Source organism: Astyanax mexicanus, chromosome 8 (assembly GCF_023375975.1).
Source record: "Astyanax mexicanus isolate ESR-SI-001 chromosome 8, AstMex3_surface, whole genome shotgun sequence".
NCBI lineage: Eukaryota > Metazoa > Chordata > Actinopteri > Characiformes > Acestrorhamphidae > Astyanax > Astyanax mexicanus.
Genome location: NC_064415.1, coordinates 14,222,207 through 14,245,969, shown reverse-complemented (window position 1 = coordinate 14,245,969; position 23,763 = coordinate 14,222,207). Strand labels below are relative to the sequence as shown.

The 23,763-nt window shown below is 35.5% G+C and overlaps 3 protein-coding genes and 1 pseudogene across 4 annotated transcripts; 1 reads left to right on the top strand and 3 right to left on the bottom strand.

Annotated features, from left to right (window-relative positions):
• Window positions 1-654: 654 nt before the first annotated feature.
• LOC125803963 (E3 ubiquitin-protein ligase TRIM39-like) lies at window positions 655-5,256 on the bottom strand (annotated as a pseudogene).
• A 1,500-nt stretch (window positions 5,257-6,756) lies between these two features.
• Window positions 6,757-10,269, bottom strand: LOC111194367 (E3 ubiquitin-protein ligase TRIM39-like). 2 transcript variants are annotated; one of them, XM_049483055.1, is made up of 7 exons: window positions 10,194-10,269; window positions 9,301-9,854; window positions 9,114-9,209; window positions 8,766-8,999; window positions 8,511-8,670; window positions 8,386-8,412; window positions 6,757-8,196 (listed from the first exon to the last, which is right to left on the bottom strand). In XM_049483055.1, exons 1-7 carry the CDS (start codon window positions 10,258-10,260, stop codon window positions 7,649-7,651), a joined length of 1,686 nt encoding a protein of 561 aa, XP_049339012.1. In that variant the 5' UTR covers window positions 10,261-10,269; the 3' UTR covers window positions 6,757-7,648. The 2 variants fall into 2 exon arrangements, with proteins under 2 accessions (XP_049339012.1, XP_049339013.1); XM_049483056.1 differs by having other exon boundaries at window positions 9,319-9,854.
• Window positions 10,270-11,433: 1,164 nt separating this feature from the next.
• Window positions 11,434-17,237, bottom strand: LOC103042841 (E3 ubiquitin-protein ligase TRIM39). The gene is made up of 8 exons (XM_049483054.1): window positions 17,042-17,237; window positions 16,409-16,488; window positions 14,799-15,355; window positions 14,594-14,689; window positions 14,237-14,470; window positions 13,979-14,141; window positions 13,819-13,854; window positions 11,434-13,645 (listed from the first exon to the last, which is right to left on the bottom strand). The coding sequence occupies exons 2-8, from the start codon at window positions 16,473-16,475 to the stop codon at window positions 13,101-13,103; spliced, it is 1,698 nt and encodes a 565-aa protein (XP_049339011.1). The 5' UTR covers window positions 16,476-16,488; window positions 17,042-17,237; the 3' UTR covers window positions 11,434-13,100.
• Window positions 17,238-18,926: 1,689 nt separating this feature from the next.
• On the top strand, window positions 18,927-23,050 carry trmt10b (tRNA methyltransferase 10B). The gene is made up of 8 exons (XM_007238407.4): window positions 18,927-19,359; window positions 20,006-20,111; window positions 20,460-20,584; window positions 20,726-20,878; window positions 21,361-21,439; window positions 21,566-21,633; window positions 21,807-21,930; window positions 22,071-23,050. The coding sequence occupies exons 1-8, from the start codon at window positions 19,195-19,197 to the stop codon at window positions 22,181-22,183; spliced, it is 933 nt and encodes a 310-aa protein (XP_007238469.3). The 5' UTR covers window positions 18,927-19,194; the 3' UTR covers window positions 22,184-23,050.
• The last annotated feature ends 713 nt before the right edge of the window (window positions 23,051-23,763 follow it).

Below are 23,763 nucleotides of genomic sequence, written 5' to 3'. Positions count from 1 at the left end.
CCGGCAAGACACAATCCCCCCCGCCATGGCGCCACCCCTGTTCACTTTGATATAGGCACCCTTTCTAGTGTCACTTAATGCGCCTTATAATGCGATGCGCCCTATGTATGGAAAAATAGCAGAAAATAGGCGTTCTTTGATGGTGCGTCTTATAATACGGTGCGCCTTATAGTCCGAAAAATACGTACTTAAAACAATCTATATCACTCATATCTATAATCTGAAGTGTGGTGGAAATGACATTTCTACTGTTTTTTTTAAATAAAAAATGGATGATGGCTTCACTGATTAGCTTTGAATTGATAGTTAGCATTGCATGCATGCAAAATAAAGCTTTTCATGATAAATTTGTGATCTTTTTTTAAAACAACAATGGAACTACAGCATGTTTGGAAATTACATACAATAAATATATTTGCTGATCAAGCAATATTTACCTTGTTTTTTCTTCAACAGTTGTGAGTGGAAAATTAATTAACCTGAAAAATCTTTCACCAGAACTTTTTTAAAGCAAAAGTAGGCATTGTGGTGAAAATGACGCCAATGCTGTGAGATGGGTATATTTTGTAAAAAAAAATAATATTGACAGTGGACTCAAATCAAATATTTTTACATATTTTATTTTTTTCAGTATTCCTTAGTACAGCTGCATCAACAATTCTTATATAAATGATATTTTTTAACCTTTTTTTTCATTGTGGAAGTTTAAAACTCTGGGGGTGAGACAATGAGAAAATATTGATTTTGCAACTTCCAAGTGGATGAAAAGTATTAAAAAATCATATTTAAAAGGTGGTAATTTTTTTATCACCATTTCTCTACAGAAAGAGGCATTTGTCAAAAATTGCAATTATTTTTTAAAAATATGACCCGGGACTCTAAAAGTGCACAAATTCTAAGAATCACCCATACGCTTATAAACTGTCCTTCACAAACAAATACCAACAATTCTGTTCAAGTCCACAAGATGGTGCTGTATGCAAACAAATGTAACTTCTTACATTGACTTTCTCACTGCTGTATAAAAATCATGTTTATACAGGAACAAACAGAATAACAGTACAGTACATGATTGATTGCTTAAACTTTTACAAAATTAATATTCCAAGATCGCCATTTTAGAACGTGTCCTGTAGGTGTTTTTGTGCCAAAAGGTAAAACCATTAATTACTAAAACAGAAGAACACAAAAAGTTGTGCTGATGTGTTTGTTGTCTGTGCAAAGAAACTGAAATCATTCATTCCACTGTCAGTTTATTCTAGTGTTCTCAGTAAAGTTACTGATGAGCATTTATTTAGTGTTTAAAATGGGTAAGATGATCAGGGGGGCTGAGTTTTTACCTTCATCATTTGGCCAGGGGCAGAAGTATGGATAGAGTTTCTCAGTGAAAGACTGACCAGTGAAAGAGTAGATATGAGACCTGGCCTCCACATCATAAAAGGAGACCAGACCCTCCTCATAATCCACAAACACCCCCACCTTCTGGACCTCCTCACTCAGGGAGAGGTGGACTGAAGGATCAAGACGGGCCATATACTCATTTGCTTTCCACAAAACTATAGTCCAGACTCCATTCTGGGGGTACAGTGAAATATACCCCTTCCTGTTAACAGACTCTCTGGCCACTCCTAAAGCCCATTCAGTCTTCCCCCTGACCTGAACCTCATAGTAAAATCTCCCTGAGGAGAATCCCTCCTTTCCCAGAACACTAAAATAGTAGGTGAATCTCTTTGGGTTGTTAGGAAGATTCTGTTTTGTGTCTCCGTGCCTCACTTGTTTTCCATCTTCAGAAAGAATGAGATAAGGATTTGCTGTGTCAGGATCCAGAGTCACATCCACTAAGAGAAACAGATAATAAATTAAATTATCATCCAGTGGATCACAGTGAGTAAACTTTAAAAAAAGGTTGTAAAAGACTATAAAACAAAAGTACTGACATGTTAAAGAACTTAATTCAAAATAACAGCAGTTGTATTACAGACTTTCATATAATAAAATATTCATCCTGTACAAAGAGAGCAAAGAGCCATAATGTACCTGCATACTGCTCAATCATCTTCAGTTCTGTTGAGATTCGTTACAATAAAAGACAATATTCATTAGATTTACATTCAAATAAAGCTCCAGAAACAACAAAACCAGACCTAAATAAAATTCCTTGCTGTCCAGTATATTCAATAAAATTCTTTCTGTTACACACTTCTGTCTAGAAACAACTTTAATATCAAAGTTTCTCACCTGATTCTTTCATCTTCTCTTCCAGACTCTTCTGAAGTTGAGACAGAGCGTTCCTCACAGTCTCTACACTCAGATGAGGATCAACACTGATATCAGTCCAGTTGGTGGTGTATTGGGGTCTGCACAGGGATGGGTAAATCTACAGTCCAGCAGGAGAAAGGAGCAAGGACGGATTAAGGATAGTTTGCCCCCCCCCCCCACCCCCCCCCCCCCAATAATAACCAGGGCCCTCTAAAAATATGCCCCCCTCTTTCTTAAAACCCCTAATAGCCAGAAGTCACAGCAGTGCCACAATGCCTCATCCATTTTATAAGGGGCCCAAAAGCATGGCTAAAAGAGGCCTTAGCCTTAGAAATAAAATATATTGTATCATAAATGTTGGTAGGCATCGCTAAATTTGGGCGCTGGCCCCACTGGCCAGATCAGTAATTCAGCTATGGAGGAGAGATCCTCAGCATGAACAGTGTTGTTGTGAGATGTGCTGCATTACCATTGAGCAGATAGAGGAACACTGACCTGTAGGTGGAGAGGATCCTCAGTGTGTGAGAGCTGCTCCAGCTCAGTGTCTCTCCTCTTTAGATCAGTGATTTCCTGCTCCAGATCTTTAATGAACTCTTCAGCCCGCCTCTCTGCTGCTTTCTGCTTCTCCTCCATCACCTCAAGCAGCTCAGCCTGACTTCTCTCAATGGAGCGCATCAGAGCAGTGAAGACTTTAACACTGTCTGAAATCTCCTTCTCTGTGTTTCTCTGATGGAGGAACAACTTTAACTTTAATCAAATCACACTGAATGATCAGCAGATTATTAATGTCAGTTTGATAAATTTCACAAAATCAAAACTATAGTATAAAATTAAACATATTTGATGCTTCACTCACTTTTCTGATCTCTACTGAGTGTTTTATCTCTTTGATTTTCTTCACTCTGTCTTGTATCATCTGCTGCACCTCTGTTTGTGTCTTCAACAGCTTACACATCGAAAATTTTGTTAAATACTGTTCAGATTTTCTAATACTAAACAAGCAAATATAATAATTTAATCATTATTTGTAGCTTACATTGCTTTATAAGAATGAAAGTTATTAAGGCTGCCTCTTACCCTTGTGCGTCCACTCTCCTCCTCTATAGGAACAGTGTTGTGATTCTTGTGGTCAGTTACAGTGCATAACACACACAAACATGTCTGATCATCTCTACAGAACAGCTCCAGGGATTTCTCATGCTTCTGGCAGATGTAGTTCTCCAGGTTCTTCACTGGATTTATTAGCTTGTGTTTTTTGTGTTTTGCAATTGTATGCGGTTCTAAATGAATTTTACAGAAAGTGAGACCACAATCCAGACAGGATTTCAGGGCTTTCTGCTTCACACCAGTGCAGACATCACAGAGAACCTCAGGTTTATCTAGAACACGTTTCTTCTTAAAGTGGTCCACCACCTCTCTCAGTGTTGTATTGACCCTCAGTTCTGGTCTCTTGGTGAATTTCTCTTTACACAATGGACAGTTACACTGCTGACTGTCACCCCAGCATGTTTTAATACAGTCCATACAGAAGTTGTGTCCACATGGAGTGGAGACTGGATCAGTGAACACATCCAGACAGATAGAACACAGGAACTGATCTTCAGACAGAACACTGGAGTCAGAAGCAACTGTGAATGAATAAGTTATGTTAAATGTTAAAATCAGTAGTGCAAGGTAGAGTATAATTAGTATATATTGACGTACTTGTATGTTTGTTTGTGTTTTTTACACATGCACAGGGTATGAGAAACTTATTTAGAAAAGATTTAGTTAACTAACTAATAAACAAAGCAAGGTGTGCTAGATGTATCAAAGTACAAATTTGTCCATAGTATAAAACCTTCAGGCCTGTGAACTACTGATTTAAATAATCCATTCACTTTGTGTCTTCACTTTATTTTAATAAGATATAAAATATGTAGATTTTAATTACAGTTAGGTAGCTCATCCATGCTCTTCCTTCTGGCTTCTTTTAGTTGTTGTGATGAATATTCTGCCATTTTTGTCCTCCTCCTATTAAACACATTTAATCAGAAATCGCATCACTCAGCTCACACAATTAAAACCACTAGTTACCTAGTGCCTCCATGCCCTAAAGTGTCCTCTATAGTGGCAAATAAGAGACAAATTCTTGTGGCAAAAGTGATTGAGTGCTTGCTGGGGTGCCCCTTCATTCTATAAATTATATGGGGTGCCTTCTAAGGCATGTAGTTATTTTACAAAGTAAGTAAAAATATATATATTTTTACACAATACAGGCCAAAAGTTTGGACACGCCTTCTCTTTTTCAATGCGTTTTCTTTATTTTTTTATGACTATTTGTAGATTCTCACTGAAGGCATCAAAACTATGAATGAACACATTTGGAGTTTTATGTACTTAACAAATATATCCTGGCCTCCACAGTCACCGGACCTGAACCCAATCCAGATGGGAACTCCTTCAAGACTGTTGGAAACCATTTCAGGTGACCACCTCTTGAAGCTTATTGAGAGAATGCCAAGAGTGTGTGTTTTTTTTTTCAAATGCATATATTAAATTTATGCAAGTTTTCAGATTTAACCATACCCCTTCTAGAATGTTTAAATGGCAGGGGTGTTTAATGCAATCTGAGCTATAACTCTGCTGCATTGTGTAAGAAGGCTAAACAGCAAAATTTCTTTATAGCTGTTAAGGTTAAGTACAGCCTAATAACATAATCTCATTAGTAATCCTAATCAGGGAGGTAACACCTCATGGCTTCTTGGATGCAGCATGTAGTTCCCCTTTAAATTTTCTCCCCTGGCTACCAAACACAAACACATAGGCCTACTGCCTTGAACACACTTAAAAGGTGTTATATTAAGCACATCCACACACAAACACAATACTGAGATTGAAGTGTTGTAAAACCTCTTTTTCATTACTGTCTTTACCTGACTCTGTTTCCTCATGTAGTTCATGATAAAGCTCACACTGACCAAACGTCTGATCTATGAATTCTTCACTGAAGTTCATACCTTTATTCTCCTCTTTGTCTTTTTCTTGGAGAGTCAGAATCGTCTGTGTTGAATCTCTTCTCAGAGTTACTGAACATCCAGCAGTTCAAATCTTACTGCAAATAAGAAGGTTGTTTTTTGACTGAACTTCCTCATTCTTACTCTTAATCGGTCTAACCTGATATCCCTGTTCACGTGTGACTGGTGCTGGAATAGATCAAAAGTGTTTAAGAGTATAGCTTAAACTGCAGACTGAACACTTAGCTTTTCTCCATTAAACTGATTTGTTCTGATTTTGTTTTTTTATAAAACGATAAAGATTATAATTAAACATGTGTGGATGATTTAGGATATTATATATATAATATTTTTTTTTGTTAGTCTTGCAGCCTGGTGAGTGGTCAGTTTCTAAGCAGGGCCACTGTCAGGTGAATATTTTTGATTGGTATGTGACTGTAAATTAGTTGAATCTAAAAAACGAAACACACTTTCAAATGAATAATAACAATGATAAAAAAAAGAAAAAGATTAAACTAAGATTTTTTAAAAGTTGTATTATTTTTTTAAGATATTGTAATGGTTATCATAATTACAAGAGGTGTTAAAAAGAAAAAGAGGTTACTTTTCTTATTCCATTTAATCAACTACATTACCCAGAAAGCCGTGTTTCAAGATAAACTGGATTGGCCTGGTGTGTAAACTGTCACTGTCCAGTGAAAACCAAGTATATACATTTTTGTAGATTTTTTGTTTGCTACAAAAACTGAATACACAAACTCTTGATGAAATGAACTGAATGAAATAAAATAAATGTTTTAAAATTACCTGAAATAAATTATTTTTACATTAACTCCCACTAAAAGATTTATCTCTCTTCTGTAAAGTTGCTGTTGGAGATACTTGTTTTTCATTGGGCAGCAAAACATTGTTTTACAGCTGCAGGTTACAGCAAGGTTCAGTATGCTGCTAAGTGATGTGTATGTTAATGTATTATCCTATGATATATTGTCTATTTTCAGTCTGTTTAGAGACTCTTTCTTAATTTCCTTACATGATAAAACTCCAGCAAATAGTAAAAAATGACCTGTGACCCTGATCCTACCTTCTCAGTGACACTGAGGTAACTGTGTTTATAGTGTCATACAGTGTCATCCAAATCCAAGCAGCTATTTGGCCTTTTGGTCCCACTTCATAATAAGTGTCTATAATAACCTTGTAATTACAAATTAACACTCTGTTTAATAACAGTGTAACTATTGAAGAAATGCATATTGTTACAGATTACAGATTACAGTTTACAGGTTATGTAATTACACATATGTATAAAGGTCAGTTAGATGTATAAAATTGCATCTATCTTCTTATAATGAAATCTAATTAATGTTTTTTTTTTGTATGCAAGCCCTAAATATTTAACACACAAAAGCTGTTGGAGATATATATTTATTCACAACTTATTTAACACAAACCAAAAGTAGGTCAAAACTAATGCTGATACCTGTGTAATTACCTAAATGGTACACCTGTATGAAATCTGCACAACAATGCACTTTAGGAGTAGTTATTATGTGGATTGTGAATGTGTAACTACACAGTTATTAGAGACACATTATAAATGTATATCTTTTCACTATGAGATCTATTTAATGTAAATTTACTCAGTATTAGTCATTTAAGTGTTCTTTATTCTGATTTAAAGAAGAATCTTATCAATGCAAGCCAGCAGATTATAAAACACATTCAGATTTTTCCACAAGGATGGTTGGCTCAGGTTGTTTGAAGGGCTGGGGCAGAAAAATAAAAAACACACCTACTGAACGAAAAAGTGTCTAACTAACGTGCAAAAAGCTATGTTATACCATGTATAATTAAATATTTTGAAAGATTATGTTATTAAGATAATCTCTATTTTTACAATTTTAATAAAAGCTTGCTGTATGACCTCCTCACACCTTTTTTTTTACCAAGTAACACATTTACAGAAAAGCCATATAAACTGTCCGTAACAAACAAGTATATTTCTGATCAAATCCACTTAATGGCAATGTATGCAAATATATGTCTGAAATTCATATTAGCACAAGAATAAATAGCATAGACAGATTTAACCTTTACCATATTTATATTGCAGGGACAACAGATTATAAGGGTCTATTTGACCAAAAGGTAAAACGGTAGTCTGTTTATTTACATTTAAAGGTAACAACAAACCTAATTCAATACAACCTTCAGTATGTATAAATTACACTGCTGAGAAGTACATCAGATCTAAATTTTTATTAATTTAGTTGGCAGTAAACTATAGTGTCTCAAAAGTGCAAAAAACAAAATGTATTGCTAAAGACAGAATAAAGTGTGGTTGATTTCTTATAATTACTTCTGTTGCTCTCAGTACAGTTATTGATGAATATTTATTCAGTGTTTGATACGGGTGAGATGATCAGTGGAGCTGAATTTTTACCTCTATCATTAGGCATAGGGTTAAAGTATGGATAGAGTTTCTCAGTGAAAGACTGACCAGTGAAAGAGAAGATATGAGACCTGGCCTCCACATCATAAAAGGAGACCAGACCCTCCTCATAATCCACAAACACCCCCACCTTCTGCGGCTTCTCTTTCAGGGAGAGGGAGACTGGAGTATCAGCACCAGCATAATAGTCATTTCCATTACTGAGAAACACAGTCCAGAATCCATTCTTTGTGTCCAGTCTAATCTCCCCCTTCCTGTTAATGGACTCTCTGGCAACTCCTAATTCCCATGCAGTCTTCCCTCTGACCAGCACCTCATAATAAAATCTTCCTGAGGAGAATCCCTCCTTTCCCAGGATCATGATGTATCTGGTGAATCTCTTTGGGTTGTCAGGAAGATTTATTTTTTTGTCTCCATCTTTTACTTGTTTTCCATCATCAGACAGAATCAGATAGGGATGAGCTGTATCAGGATCCAGAATTACATCCACTGAGAGAAACACACAGTGTCTAATATGAGCATGAGTAAGAGTATGTAGAATAAAATATACAAGTACTAAAATATTAGAACTATCAAAACGATATGAAGTTTATAGTAATGAGCAGTGGCATAACAATGACTGCATTATGTTAAATGCATTTAAATATCATTAAAGAATAAAATACAGCAATACAATACCTGCATACTGCTGAATCCTCTTCAGTTCTGATTAAAATAATTAAAAATAATAATAATATTCATTATATTTCAATAATATAAATGTAACTAAAACAAACAATACAAAATATTCAGGGAATTCTCACCTGATTCTTCAATCTCCTTAAGAGTTTTAGAGAGCTCTTTATTCAGACTCTTCTGAAGTTGAGACAGAGTGTTCCTCACAGTCTCTACACTCAGATGAGGATCAACACTGATATCAGTCCAGTTGGTGGTGTGTGGGGGTCTGCACAGGGATGGGTAAATCTACAGTCCAGCAGGAGAGAGGAGAGATCCTCAGCATGGACAGTGTTGTTGTGAGATGTGCTGCATTACCATTGAGCAGATAGAGGAACACTGACCTGTAGGAGGTGGAGGTGATCCTCAGTGTGTGAGAGCTGCTCCAGCTCAGTGTCTCTCCTCTTTAGCTCAGTGATTTCCTGCTCCAGATCTTTAATGAACTCTTCAGCCTGCCTCTCTGCTGCTTTCTGCTTCTCCTCCATCACCTCAAGCAGCTCAGCCTGACTTCTCTCAATGGAGCGAATCAGAGCAGTGAAGACTTCAACACTGTCTGAAATCTCCTTCTCAGTGTTTCTCTGATGGAGGAACAATTTTAACTTTCATCAAATCATACTTAATAATTTTACATCATTCTACAAAATCAAAACTTCAGATTGAAATTACTAGAACATACATGATGTTTCACCCACTTTTCTAATCTCTACTGAGTGTTTGATCTCTTTGATCTTCTTCAGTCTGTCTTGGATCATCTGTGGCACCTCTGGCGGTGTCTTCCCCAACTGTGTCTGGAAGCAGAGAGGAAATTAGTTAAATTTTTTTAAATATAAATGTTTTATAAAACATTTTGAGTTATTATTTAGTGTTAAAATGTCTCACCGTCTTCTGTCCACTCACCTCCTCTATAGGAACAGTGTTGTGATTCTTGTGGTCAGTTTCAGTGCAGAACTGACACACAGACATCTGATCATCTCTACAGAACAGCTCCAGCGGTCTCTCGTGCTTCTGGCAGATGTAGTCCTCCAGGTTATCCACTGGGTTAATTAGTTTGTGTCTTTTGTGTTTTGCAATTGTATGAGGCTCTAAATGAGGTTTACAGAAACTCAGACCACAATCCAGACAGGATTTCAGTGCGTTCTGTTTTACTTCAGTGCAGACATCACAGAGAACCTCAGGTTTATCTAGAACACTTTTCTTCTTGAAGTGGTCCACCACCTCTCTCAGTGTTGTATTGACCTTTAGTTCTGGTCTCTTGTTGAATATCTCTTTACATAATGGACAGTTACACTGCTGACTGTCACCCCAGCATGTTTTAATACAGATCATACAGAAGTTGTGTCCACATGGGATGGAGACGGGATCAGTGAACACATCCAGACAGATAGAACACAGGAACTGATTTTCAGACAGGAGACCGCTGGAGTCAAAGGACACTGTGTAAGTATAAAATGGGAAAAAATTAAGTTGTATTTTCATGGTGTAACTAATAGATTTTTCTAAGCTAAAAAAATATGTGCCTATCCAGACTGTGGAATTGACATAAAGTGTCATCTGAATGACTATGTGTGTTTTCTCATTGGTAACCTGTAGGTGAGGTTTGTCACACAATGTTGTGACAGGTTACAGAAGTCTTAAAATCTGTTCAGCCCATGTGGTAATTATTGCATTGTTTACCTTCAATAGTACCACATATACAGTCTGGGACTAATTTAAATCAGTGTGGTCCTGTCCTAAAAATAATTTATTTGTATATATGAACTGTCTAAACTCACAACAAGGTGGAAGTCCCTCCATGCTTCTCCTTTTGTTGATTTTTTGTTGTTGAGATGAAAACTCCATTTTCCTCCTCCTCCTATTGAACACATTTCAGCAGAAATCACATCACTCAGCACAAACATTTAACACATACACATGCCTGCTGCTTTAAACATATTCAAACAAGTGTTTTATTAAGCACAAACTCACTAACACACACCTTCCAAACCTGTCTTTATCTGACTCTGTTTACTCATATAATAAAGCTAACACTGATCAAACATCATACCTTTATTTTTCTCTTTGTCTTTTCTTGCACAGTCAGAATCGTCTTTCTTTTTCCTCTTCTCAGAATTGAATATCCAGCAGTTCAGATCAAATCTTATTGTGAATAAGAAGGTTGTTATTCCATCTGAACTTCCTGGTTCACTCTGTTTCTGTTTCCAAACTGATGTTCACCTGCTAATCAATCATTACCTAACAATTCATTTCTATAAGCTTCAGTGACTTATCGTTTTCTAAACCAGCTTGTTTGTAAACCTTTACATCATGAGAACGTTTTTAGACCTTTAAATAATAATAGTAATAATAATAATAAAAAAATAATAATAATAATCTGTTTTTTAGTATATTTTAATGCTTTGTAAGCCTTAATTACAATAAATTGTTTTAATACATTTTTATATTGACTTAATACAATGTGATTAAATGTTGTCTCAGACATCAGACAGTGTATTCATAACCATCTGATATACTTACTTTTAGAGACATTACACTCAACCGAAGTATGGCTGATATCACCACTGAACAATTCCTGCCAAGCAATTTCTTCTGTGGTACAAACCGCTTACAGATCCAAATTTTAGTATTAACAAACAAATCTCATCAATGACTCTTTAATATGTGATGTGAAATTGTTAAAAATGTCCTGCTGGTGCAGATAAGACTATAATGCAGCAGGCTGCATTTAAAAAAATCCTTAAGAATCACAAGAAACAGAATGCTTTGAACACCAAGGGTTCAACTGATGTTTTAATTGTTTTACAGCAGCAGTTTAGAGCAAGGTTCAGTATGCTGTTTAGGTAATAAAAACTGGTCCTAACTTCTCAGTGACAATGAAAGGGACAGAGGTCACAGTGCTCACAGTGTTAGAAATCTGAATCCCAGCAGTTCTTTGGTCTTTTCTCTTTGTGCTTTTCATTTTCATTTCAGTAAAGAGTCTGTAGTCCTGATTCATTCAAGAGTTCTTTATTCTGATTTAAAGAAGGATCTCAAAACAATGGTGAATTTTGAACAGCAGGGCACAAAAAAAGCTATGATGCACCAAATATTTTAAAACAGTCTTCATGCTTGATTAAGATTGTTAATAACATAACTCAGTCTTTACTATTTTAACTATAAAACTGCATGTCCTCACACTTACTTTTACATCCAGTCAAAAAAGTAAAACTGACACTACTGTTTCGTGATTTCATCCTGTCACAAAACACACAGGCCATTAGCCCCTCATTACCATAATTAACACATCTCTCCACCTGTTGCAGATGACCTATGAGACGTCGCAGCAGTTCAAGTCCTGTCCTCACATTGTATAGATACAATCACAGACCCCATCATGAACTGTTGATCAGCTTCTATGGTAGTTTGTCACAACAGTCCACACCCCTTAAAATGAACTCATAATTCAGGAATCACCAATCCTGCACGTGTTTAATATCAGCCAGCTGCATCAGGGTCATCCTGGGACTGAAGCAACAAGATGCAGAGCACATAAACAATATAGTGGCGATGTAGTTCCATGTAGGCAAATATAGATAGAGAGAGCTGTCTTGAAATACACTTTAATTAATTTGTATTCTTTATAATCAAACAATCTACTTAGTTGTAGCTTAATAATTAATTTTAAGATTAAACAGTTTCTTTACAGAATGAATTCAAGATTAATAAAATTAATTAATGAAACCACAGTAATCATAAGCTTTATATGCTTACTTTTATTGTATGAAATGTGGTAAACACTTTAAATAATGTAAAATTAAACATTCACTTTTAAATGACTAACCTAAACCTCTCACAACAGATTATTGATTTCTGATTTAAATAGTCTCAAATTAAACATTTCAGGATGAATTTAAATTTTAATAATTTTAGGAGGAATATAATTGCTCCTCATTGGTCTTTGTTATTGGTTTTACTGATCATTGTCCAGGCACATAACATTTTGTGATATCCATTACATTTCTGAATTTTACTAAATTAATACAGTGCATGAGCATTTTAGTATACAGTCAAAACAAACACACACCATTGTAGACCTACCAAATAAAAAACATGGTTGTCTGATCAAATCTTACTTTTTACAGCAAGAAGTAAAGACTGTAGAAGTGAAAAACAGGAATTTTGAAACAAATTCAGTCATTATTCATCAGTACGTCAATAAGGCTAAATGTGATTATTACCCAAAATTAATTTCAAATGTAGTTCAAACAATCTTAAAACAGAGGTAATCATATTTTTACAGGAAGAAAATTAATAAAAATATAGGATGGATTACTTCAATATGTAACAAAATTAGGGTTCCAAGCACTCCAAGCATATCATATGGATGTGATTGTGCCAAAATGTGAAAATGTGTTTTTCTTAAACTTATTCTTAAATGTGTTATTCTTAAATTTAGACAAATTACTCTGTGTTTATATAAAATTTAGTTTATGTTAATTTGATGATTTACATTTTTAAAAAAATATTTAAACTAAACTGCTGAAGAGAACATCAGCTCCAAATTTGTACTCTTTTGACTGTTAATCATTGTATATTTATTTGTTGGACATAAAATTGTCCATAAAATTGATTGTTAAAAGCTGAACAAATGTTGAAATGTCATCATTCCTTCTGCTGATCTCATTACAGTTACTGATGAATATTTATTCAGTGTTTGATACGGGTGAGATGATCAGGGGGGCTGAGTTTTTGCCCCCTTCTCTATTAAAGGGGTTAAACAATGGATAGAGTTTCTCAGTGAAAGACTGACCAGTGAAAGAGTAGATATGAGACCTGGCCTCCACATCATAAAAGGAGACCAGACCCTCCTCATAATCCACAAACACCCCCACCTTCTGAGGATTCTCTCTCAGGGGGAGAATGACTGGGGGATCAGAACCAGCTGTGTACTCATTTCCATACTTCAACTCTAGAGTCCAAAATCCATTCTGTGGTGTCGGTGGAATTCCCATCCTGTTAACGGACTCTCTGACCACTCCTAAAGTCCAGTTAGTCTTCCCCCTGACCTGCACCTCATAGTAAAATCTCCCTGAGGAGAATCCCTCCTTTCCCAGAACATTGAAATACAAGGTAAATCTTTTTGGGTTGTCAAGAAGATTCTGTTCTGTGTCTCCATGCCTTACTTGTTTTCCATCGTCAGACAGGATGAGATAAGGATTAGCTGTATCAGGATCCAGAGTCACATCCACTGAGAGAAACAAACAGTGTGTGATACGAGTATCAGATAATAAACTAATTCATCATCAACTGGTTCACACTAAGAGAACAGTACTTTATAAAGTGTGGGTTGCTATTATGGGTTATTTTTAAATGATGACTTAAAAATAATATAAAAATAATAACACAGAAATTATACTGTACCTGAATACTGCTGAATCCTCTTCAGTCCTGTTGCGACTAATTACATACATATTATTAATCATTAGATTTTAAAAAGTTGATTCAAAGCCAATCTCGAAATCAACATACCATTAGTCAGGTAGACATGATATAGGATAGAAAACATGTTGAAGTTCCTTACCTGGTTCTCTGGTCTTCCCACAAAGAGTTTCAGAAAATTCTTCATTCAGACTCTTCTGAAGTTGAGACAGAGCGTTCCTCACAGTCTCTACACTCAGATAAGAGTCAACACTGATATCAGTCCAGTTGGTGGTGTGTGGGGGTCTGCACAGGGATGGGTAAATCTACAGTCCAGCAGGAGAGAGGAGAGATCCTCAGCATGGGCAGTGTTGTTGTGAGATGTGCTGCATTACCATTGAGCAGATAGAGGAACACTGACCTGTAGGAGGTGGAGGTGATCCTCAGTGTGTGAGAGCTGCTCCAGCTCAGTGTCTCTCCTCTTTAGCTCAGTGATTTCCTGCTCCAGATCTTTAATGAACTCTTCAGCCCGCCTCTCTACTGCTTTCTGCTTCTCCTCCATCACCTCAAGCAGCTCAGCCTGACTTCTCTCAATGGAGCGAATCAGAGCAGTGAAGACTTTAACACTGTCTGAAATCTCCTTCTCTGTGTTTCTCTGATGGAGGAACAACTTTAACTTTAATAAAATCACTATGATCAGCTGTGAGCAGGTTATAAATTCCTGCAAAATCAAAACTGCAGATTGAAAACAATTGAACATATATGATGTTTCACTCACTTTTCTGATCTCTACTGAGTGTTTGATCTCTATGATCTTCTTTTGTCTGTCTTGGATTGTCTGCTGCACCTCTGTCTGTGTCTTTCCCAGCTGTGTCTGTAAGCAGAGTGGTTAGTTAGAAGTTTGTGTTTTCATTTAAAATGTATAATGTTTAATAAAATGTTTTGCTTTTTAATTTTAGGTATATAATAAAGCTGCCTCTTACCTTCTTCTGTCCACTCTCCTCCTCTATAGGAACAGTGTTGTGATTTTTGTGCTCAGTTACAGTGCAGAACTGACACGCAAATGTCTGATCATCTCTACAGAACAGCTCCAGGGGTTTCTCATGCTTCTGGCAAATGTAGTTCTCCAGGTTCTTCACTGGGTTTATCAGCTTGTGTTTTTTAAATCTTGGAATTGTATAGTGAGACTCTAAATGAGATTTACACAAACTAGCAACACAATCCAGACAAGATTTCAGAGCTTTCTCCTTCTCACCAGTGCAGCCATCACAGAGAACCTCATTATTACCTAGACCACGTTTCTTTTTGAAAAGGTCCACCACCTCTCTCAGTGTTGTATTGACCTTCAGTTCTGGTCTCTTGGTGAATTTCTCTTTACATAATGGACAGTTACACTGCTGACTGTCACCCCAGCATGTTTTAATACAGATCATACAGAAAGTGTGTCCACATGGAGTGGTGACTGGATCAGTGAACACATCCAGACAGATAGAACACAAGAACTGATCTTCAGACAGGAGACCGCTGGAGTCACCAGAAACTGTGCAGGAGTGGTAAAAAAGATAGTTTTAGAAATGTAAGAAATTTAGAAATCTATTAAATACATAGACACACTGGCATTAACAAGAAACATTAAAACATTTATGATATCATACTTTGTTCTTTAGAAGGCTTCCATGATCAGTTCAAACAATTTTGTCATATTTTTGTAATAAATTAAATGTTTATTTAATCATCTAAATCAACAGCTAAACATGGGTTCTCCACTGCGGTTTCCACACAGTCCACAGTGGAATTTATCAGATATTGGATTATGGTAGTGCGTGTTTCACTGGTATGAGTGTAAGAGGCACAGTGGTAGTTTGGGAGCTTTAACACCCATCACTGATACTTTTTGTCTAAGAATGTATAAACTGCTTTTAAATATATATACTAGAGCAGAGGCTATACCCTTTATCAGCGGTCAGTTTCTGAATATAGGGCTACCATTTATACCTGGACATTTTGGGGTGTTGGACCACTGAACTGACAGGAACAGAAGTGTCTAAAACACAGATAAATCACTGTATTACAGCATAATACACACTACCATATCAGCTACCACCTACATAATAATGTATTTCATCACTGGTGGGCTAATAGAGGGGCCTTTCTACTGATTCTACCACTGTGATAGGTGATAGTGATAGGTGTTCATGAGGGTTTTCTGGTCTGAAGGGTGGACAACAACTAATAAATACAAAAATTGAACAGAACTCTAAGGTAGTTTGGCTTCATTGGTTAGAATTGGTTAGAATTTAAATCATATCAGTTCTTTTAGATTGTGGTTGTTATATGTAGATTATTTTAGCATATATTGTACAAGGACTGTGGAAGAAAAATGAACATGTTCAGTCAATTCTGTGAGTAATATTATAATATTATAGACTTTGCCTTATTCATTCACCTGTACTGAACACAACACACTTTACACTGCTGCTGTTCAGATTGTTTCACCACTTACGCAAAACTGTAAATGTAAACCCATGTAGTGAATAATCTAATTTATTGTGATTACACTGTACTGATATGAACTGCCTTACACTGAACTTACACTGAATTGAGAGATCCATGCTCTTCCTTCTGCCTTGTTTTGGTTGCTGTGTTGACAATTCAGCCATTTTCTTCCACCTCCTATCAATTCAGCAGAAATAACATCACTAATCTCTCACATTGAACACACACACACTTGTTTGATTAAATTTAAATCACTAGGCAGGTATTATATCAGGCTCTCGCATACACACACTGTCTGTGGATCTCCTGAGATTGCAGTGTTGTGTATCTGCAGAGTGTAAAATGTCTTTTCCTCATTATACTGAACACAGTCACACCTCTCAGCTCAGTAATATCATTCACACTTTCTCACTCTCTGCTCTGTTTCAATAAGTGTTTTTCTGCACTCAGTTTTCACCCCTCTACTTTAAACCAGTTAACACAACAGCTTAACTTTCACCCTGTTTATCAGCTCAGTTGGAGAATTCACTCAGTGAGCATCACATCTAATTTGTCTTGTTGGAGACGATAATCACACTGTATTTCTACATCAATATTTCAGATCTGGATATCATCACTTTCCCAGTGTCAGCAGACTGTCTTCACCTGACTGTTTACTTATTTAGTTCACTGTGATGAAGCTCACACTGACCAAACGTTTGATTTATGAATCCTTCACTAAAGGTCATACCTTTATTCTTCTCTTTTTCTTGGAGCGTCAGAATCGTCTGTGTTGAACCTCTTCTCAGAGTTACGGAATATCCAGTAGTTCAGATCAGCTCCTGCTGGGAATAAGGTTATTCCAGCTGAACTTCCTGATTCAATCAGTTTCACTTTGTCTTTTTCAGTGAGTTATCACTTCTTTTGTTCAACTTTTTAAATGTTGGAGAGTCAGGACAGTGTAAGTAGAATGCAAACTATTCAGAATAGCTGGAAAGATCAAAAACATGAGAAAGGATAATAAAAGTGTTCCCAAACTGTTTTCCTTCCTTCAGAGGATGACCTGCTATACAGGAAAACTGTCTTTGGCTTAAATTAAGTTTCTAAAATTGTTTATATACAGGGGGTGGACATCGTTATACGTACAGCTTTGAATTATCTAAAACTAAAACAAATACAGATCAATCATAAAATATAGTGCAATATTATTATTATAATTTAAGAGATTATTGCCTTATATCTATGTGGAATAGAACTTATAGTTTTTAGTCTCTATTTGTTTTTTTTTTCTTATGTTAATAAGTTTTCTCTTATTTACATATGGGACTTATTTACACTCTGGTAACATTTCTACACTGTCTAAGCATTTACAAAATATATTATAAAATCTGAGCTGCAGAAAGCCTGCACTCATTTAAATATGTTTTTAATATGTTAATGTTTATATTTTATCCTCATATGTTATATATAATGGATGTATTCTAATATGCCTCTTGTTTATTAGATGTTTTTTGTATTTATGTTTTTTTCTTTATTCTATTTAATAATAATAATAATAATAATAATAATAATAATAATAATAATAATAATAATAATAATAATAATAATAATAATAATACTTAGCTTTTTGTTTTGCTGTTGACTATGCTACTTTAATTTTTGCTATTATATTATATCATATTATATTATTATAAGCTCTTATTTAAAGGCAACAAAAAGGGTCTTTTAACTACGTATTGACCTGTTTCTTTGTATGCAAGCACTTACTTACATGCTTTTTAGTTTTTTATTTCTGCCTTTTATTATTATTAGTAGTAGTATTATTCGTATTAAAACGATATATATATATATATATATATATATATATATATATATATATATATATATATATATATATATATATATATATATCGTTTTAATACGAATAATATTATATATATATATATATATTATAGTAGTATATATTATATATAATACATATTTTCACAAAGATCTAAAAATACAAATAGGGCAACAAAAAGGGTATTTTACCTTTTTGCTTATTATTATTATTATTATTATTATTATTATTATTATTATTATTATTATCTAAGGAGCCCACTTAAAAAATGATAAATTTCTTTGATTTTACCAAACTGAAAACCTCTGGAATATAATGGATGATGGATTATCACAAGCCATCAAAGCAAGCGGAACTGCTTGAATTTTTGCACCAGGAGTGGCATAAAGTCATCCAAAAGCAGCGTGTAAGACTGGTGGAGGAGAATGTGCCAAAATGCATGAAAACTGTGATTAAAAAACAGGGTTATTCCACCAAATATTTATTTCTGTACTTTATGAATATGAATTTGTTCAATATGTTTTCTTTGCATTGTTTGAGGTCTGAAAGTTCTTTTTTGTTATTGCAGCCATTTCTCATTTTCTGCAAATAAATGCTCTAAATTACAATATTTTTACATGGAATTTGGGAGAAATATTATCCGTATTATATAGAATCAACTCAACCTTTACTCAAACATATACCTATAAATAGCAAACTGATTCAGAAACTGAAGTGGTCTCTTCATTTTTTTCCAGAGCGGTTTCCCTGAGAGAATTTACCTGAGGGAGAGGGGGTGTATATTAGCGGTTGCACTATACGTCATCAACGTGCGACAGACCCGCGTGTGTAAAGTATCTGCAGGAAACCGAGGCTGAGGGTTTTTGTTTTATTTACTTTTTTCTAATCCGTTTTCTTTTTTTATTCTCTGTTCATTTAGCTGCTTGTGAAGCCTTGATGTTTTTTTTAGCTGTAGTTTGGTCGCGGTGTGTCACGGTGAGCTCACAGGACCCGAGTTTATGAGTTTCTCCGTTTAACTGAACTGTTTTCCTCCTGTTTATCTGCGCCTCGTCGCTGTCTTGGAGATGAATGTAGACATACAGCTCTCAGAGAAGAGCTCCAGCTGTGAAGAGCAGCCGCAGAAGCTCCAGCATGTGGACTCTGTGTCTGATATGATGGAGCTGCTCAATATTGATGTGGAATTGGACTCCAGTTCCGCTAACCGAGAGGAATCTGCTCTGATCTGCTCTGTAAGTTCACCAATATTATTTAGAATGAGACAGAGCTGCTGTGTATTTATCACTAACACGGTGCTAAATCTAGTCTTGGGAATTTGTAGGAATCTACTTAATACTGTTTACTGTTAACTGTCCATAATATGAGATGTAAATTGTAAATTATTAATCAGTAATTTTGGGCCAGCTGTGCAAAACCAAACTGGATAACTTTCACATTAATGCTAAAAGTACAATACCAACATATATTGTATATTGCATATTTCTGAATGAGTTCTAAAAACAGACAGCCAGATAGATATAGATAGATATATACAAACATACATGTTTGTACACACCTCTTTTAATGCAATGTGTTTTCTTTATTTTTATACTTAAGTGGAATTTATTTTATTTCTAAGTGGAAGATTTGTTATATGCCTTGAAATATGGGTTTTCATGACCTTCAAATGGGTTGTGTGGAATGACTGAAACATTTACACCTCTACCAGGAATAGTTTATTCTAAACATTAACATCTAATAGTTTACCTTTGACTGAAACTTCAAACCCCTCTTTGTTGAAAATACTGTTGTAATTTGTGAACTTCTAAAGTTTAGATGTCATTGAATTAATAGACTTAAAGTTTGTGATTCTGTGTCTTTCTTATGGTGACCATGCAGAAGAATGTCATGAGAAAGCAGCGGAACTGGGAGAGAAGGCTGGAGGCAAAGAAAAGCAAAAGAAAAGAGGAAAAACTCAGGAGGAGGCAGAACCAGCAAGAAAAAGGTAACTCCATCTGCTTTAATGGGGATATACCTAAAGGGGCACAAACCCTTAACCATATTTTGTTTTTAATAATACACATTAAATGTGTTTCTTTGGAGTAATGAAACATTCCACTCCCGCTTAAATTTTTATAAACATTTTCTAACCTTAAAAAACGCATTTATTTAATGTCGGTGGAGACTTTGTCGCCTATAGGGTATAGTACACATAGGTTGAAAAGTCTTTTAATTCCAACTGGTTATCGAATTTACATTAATTTACTGAAAAAATAATCAAGTGTCACTATGTTCACCATCTTATCTTTTTCTTAACAGTTTAATTTTTGTGTTTAATATGTATCTTCTATAGACGTGGACCCACAGTTTAGTAAACGTGTCCTCAAGGCAATCACCAAGGAGCGACTAGAGGAGGCCAGAACAAGTGGACCAAGACTATGTGTTGATCTGAGCATGACTGACTGCATGTCACACAAAGTGAGAGACTCCATCAGATTGGACATATAAATTCTTCTGTTTTTTGTAAATTGATTTAGTAAAATATAGTTTAAATATTTAACACAATTGTGGAAATTAATGATAATTTATTTTCCATTTTTTAATTCTTTTTACTCTTAGGAGATCAGTCGTCTTGCCGGTCAAATAAGAAGACTCTATGGGTCCAACAAAAAATCCTTGCAGCCTTTCCATCTCTTTCTGTCTGACCTAAAAAAGGATGGTCTGCTTTACAGGGAATGCATCAGAATGAATGATGGCTTTCTCAACTACATGGTCAGTACTGCAAACAATACAAAAGTTTTGAAAACGTATGAACATGTATCATTTTAGAGTGCCCAGACAAAGTGTACTGCTGTGTCAAAACAATAGAACTCAAGATATAGAATAAAATATCATTGTTCACATTCACAACATAAACACATGGGTGTTTATAGGACCACTTGGCACACTGCATTTAAACTATATGCCCAAAAGTTTGTGGACACTCATTCTAAACAGCAATGATTAGATTGATTAGAGACTAGAGTGATACAAAGCCAGTGGAAAGGTGTTTGTAGAAAATAAACAATGGACCGAATACTTTATTTAATCTCATATACATTAATTACACATGACCATGGTGTCAATTGTTCAGTTCATTTTAAAGCACTCTGCAGATGATAGATCAGTAAATTAAAATAAATAAATTATGGAAGTGTCTGTGATGTCTAATAGCTCTAATTTAATTTCTTTGCTACTTATCCCTTTTATCACAGATAGATGTCACTGAAGAGAGCTGGATAGATTTATTTCCCTCCCAAGACATTGTTTACTTATCTCCAGATGCAAGTGAAGGTTTGTGCTTTGCATTACTTTATAACTGATAATTAATTAAAACATAGTTTAAAATACATTTAGATACTAATTCCCTGAGACACCTTTGGACGTAATTTTACAAGTGATGTGCTGTTTACTTTTCAGCTTTAGAGCGAGTTGATGAAGACAAAGTCTACATTCTTGGAGGTCTTGTTGATGAGAGCATTCAAAAGGTTTGTGACATTGTTTTTTTTGTCAATTTTCCAGATATACTGTTGTTTGTCAGATTTTAGCTTGGGAAAGTTATTGCAACATGTGGTTTTATTGTGATATGTTTTTGTAGTGTACTACAATAAGGTTATTGTAATGTACTGATCATGATTACTGAATGTTGACCCTCTAACAGAAAATAAGCTACACAAGAGCGAAAGAGCTTGGTGTTTACATGGCGAGGCTGCCCATTGATGAGTACATGGTGAAGAAACCCAACCCCAAGAACTTTCACTCGAAAATTCTAGCCATCAATCAAGGTCTGTTCCTCTCTATCTCCTTCCCTAAATACCAGCTCAGATCAGCACTACTGTTAGTGGTTAATAATCATAAGGCACCTATTTAATAAAGTAAGCCATCATTATTCTGGACTGTAAAGTTTTATTTTCTTTTTTTGTAGTGTTTGAAATCCTGCTGAAGTTTCGTGACACTGGAAATTGGATCACAGCCCTTGGTGCGGGGATTCCAGCAGGGAAAGGATATGTGGTGTCTTCTGAAGCTGTACAACGATGACCATTGATGTGCACTAGTCACATACAGTACAGGCCAAAAGTTTGGACACACCTTATCTTTTTCATTTCATGATTTACATTAATTTACATTGTAGATTCTCACTGAAGGCATCGAAACTATGCATGAACACATGTGGAGTTGTGTACTTAACAAAAAAAGGTGAAATAACTAAAAATAATTATATTCTGGTTTCTTCAAAATAGCCACCCTTTGCTTTGACTACTGCTTTGCACACTCTTGGCATTCTCCCAGTGAGCTTCAAGAGGTGGTCACCTGAAATGGTTTTCCAACAGTCTTGAAGGAGTTTCCAGAGGTGTTTAGCGCTTGTTGGCCCCTTTGCCTTCACTCTGTGGTCCAGCTCACCCCAAACCATCTGGATTGTGTTCAGGTCAGGTGACTGTGGAGGTCAGGTCATTTTTTGTTAAGTACAAAACTCTACATGTGTTCATTCATAGTTTAGATGCCTTTAGTGAGAATCTACAATGTAAATAGTCATGAAAATAAAGAAAACGCATTGAATTAGAAGGTATGTCCAAACTTTTGGCCTGTACTGTACCACGAGGGACACATGCAAAGTCATGCATAACTCTTTTAAAGGAACTAGCACATATTATGCATCCAAAGGAAACCTTACTCCTTAAGCTGAGTAGAAGATTTTATGTGAATTGTATAAGAATGCTGAATTGTATATACAATACTGAAAAGACACTGTACATTTATGAATGTACCAACTTAAGTGATTAACTTGTTGATGATATGCTGACTAGATATTTATTTTCAGAACTGCAGTTTGAAACCAGAATGTAATCTTTTATGATACTGTATTGACATTGTCATTAAATCTCTTTATTTACTACCATTTTAAAATGTTTTAAAAAACAACATTCTGTCACTGGAACTAGATTAGGGATGATATCAAGGAGCATATTCAGGTCTTAGAATAAGTTTAAGGTCTTGTTTGTAAAATACAATAGGTATATATGCATGCTGCATATAAAACTGTCCTTTAACCCTCATTGTCTTCACTAGCTAAGAAAAGAAAATATTCAGAAAACCACTGGATCTGGGGAGTATTCCAGAAAGCGGGTTAAGTGACAAAACCGGGTAAGTAAACTCTGAGTTAACGGAAACTCCGGATTTTCCGTTCCAGAAACCGAGCTTAGAGAGAACCCGAGTCAGTTACTATAGCAACTTACGCTCTGAAGCTAATCTGCTCGCTGGCAGGTTAACTTACTCCGAACTTTACGGCCACTTTTCTCATGCAAGCGGATCCAGTTGATACTGAAATTATTTGCACGTTACCGTTTTTCCTCGCTGTCAATTTTATACCTAAACAATATTTTAAAGCCACACATTTAAAATATCACGCATCGTGGATCATCCCTTACATCTTTGCAGACTTTATGCATTCTTTGCCAATGGGTCTTTTTTGTACAATGTAGGAGACGCTGAACACATAGGCAAGGCAACTGTATGTTGGTCAGTCCGCAAAGTATGCCTAGCTTTAAAACAGTTGTTGTCCAGTTCTGTGGTGTTCCCTGGGCATAAGCCTTTAATGAACATTAAAGAAGAATTCCACA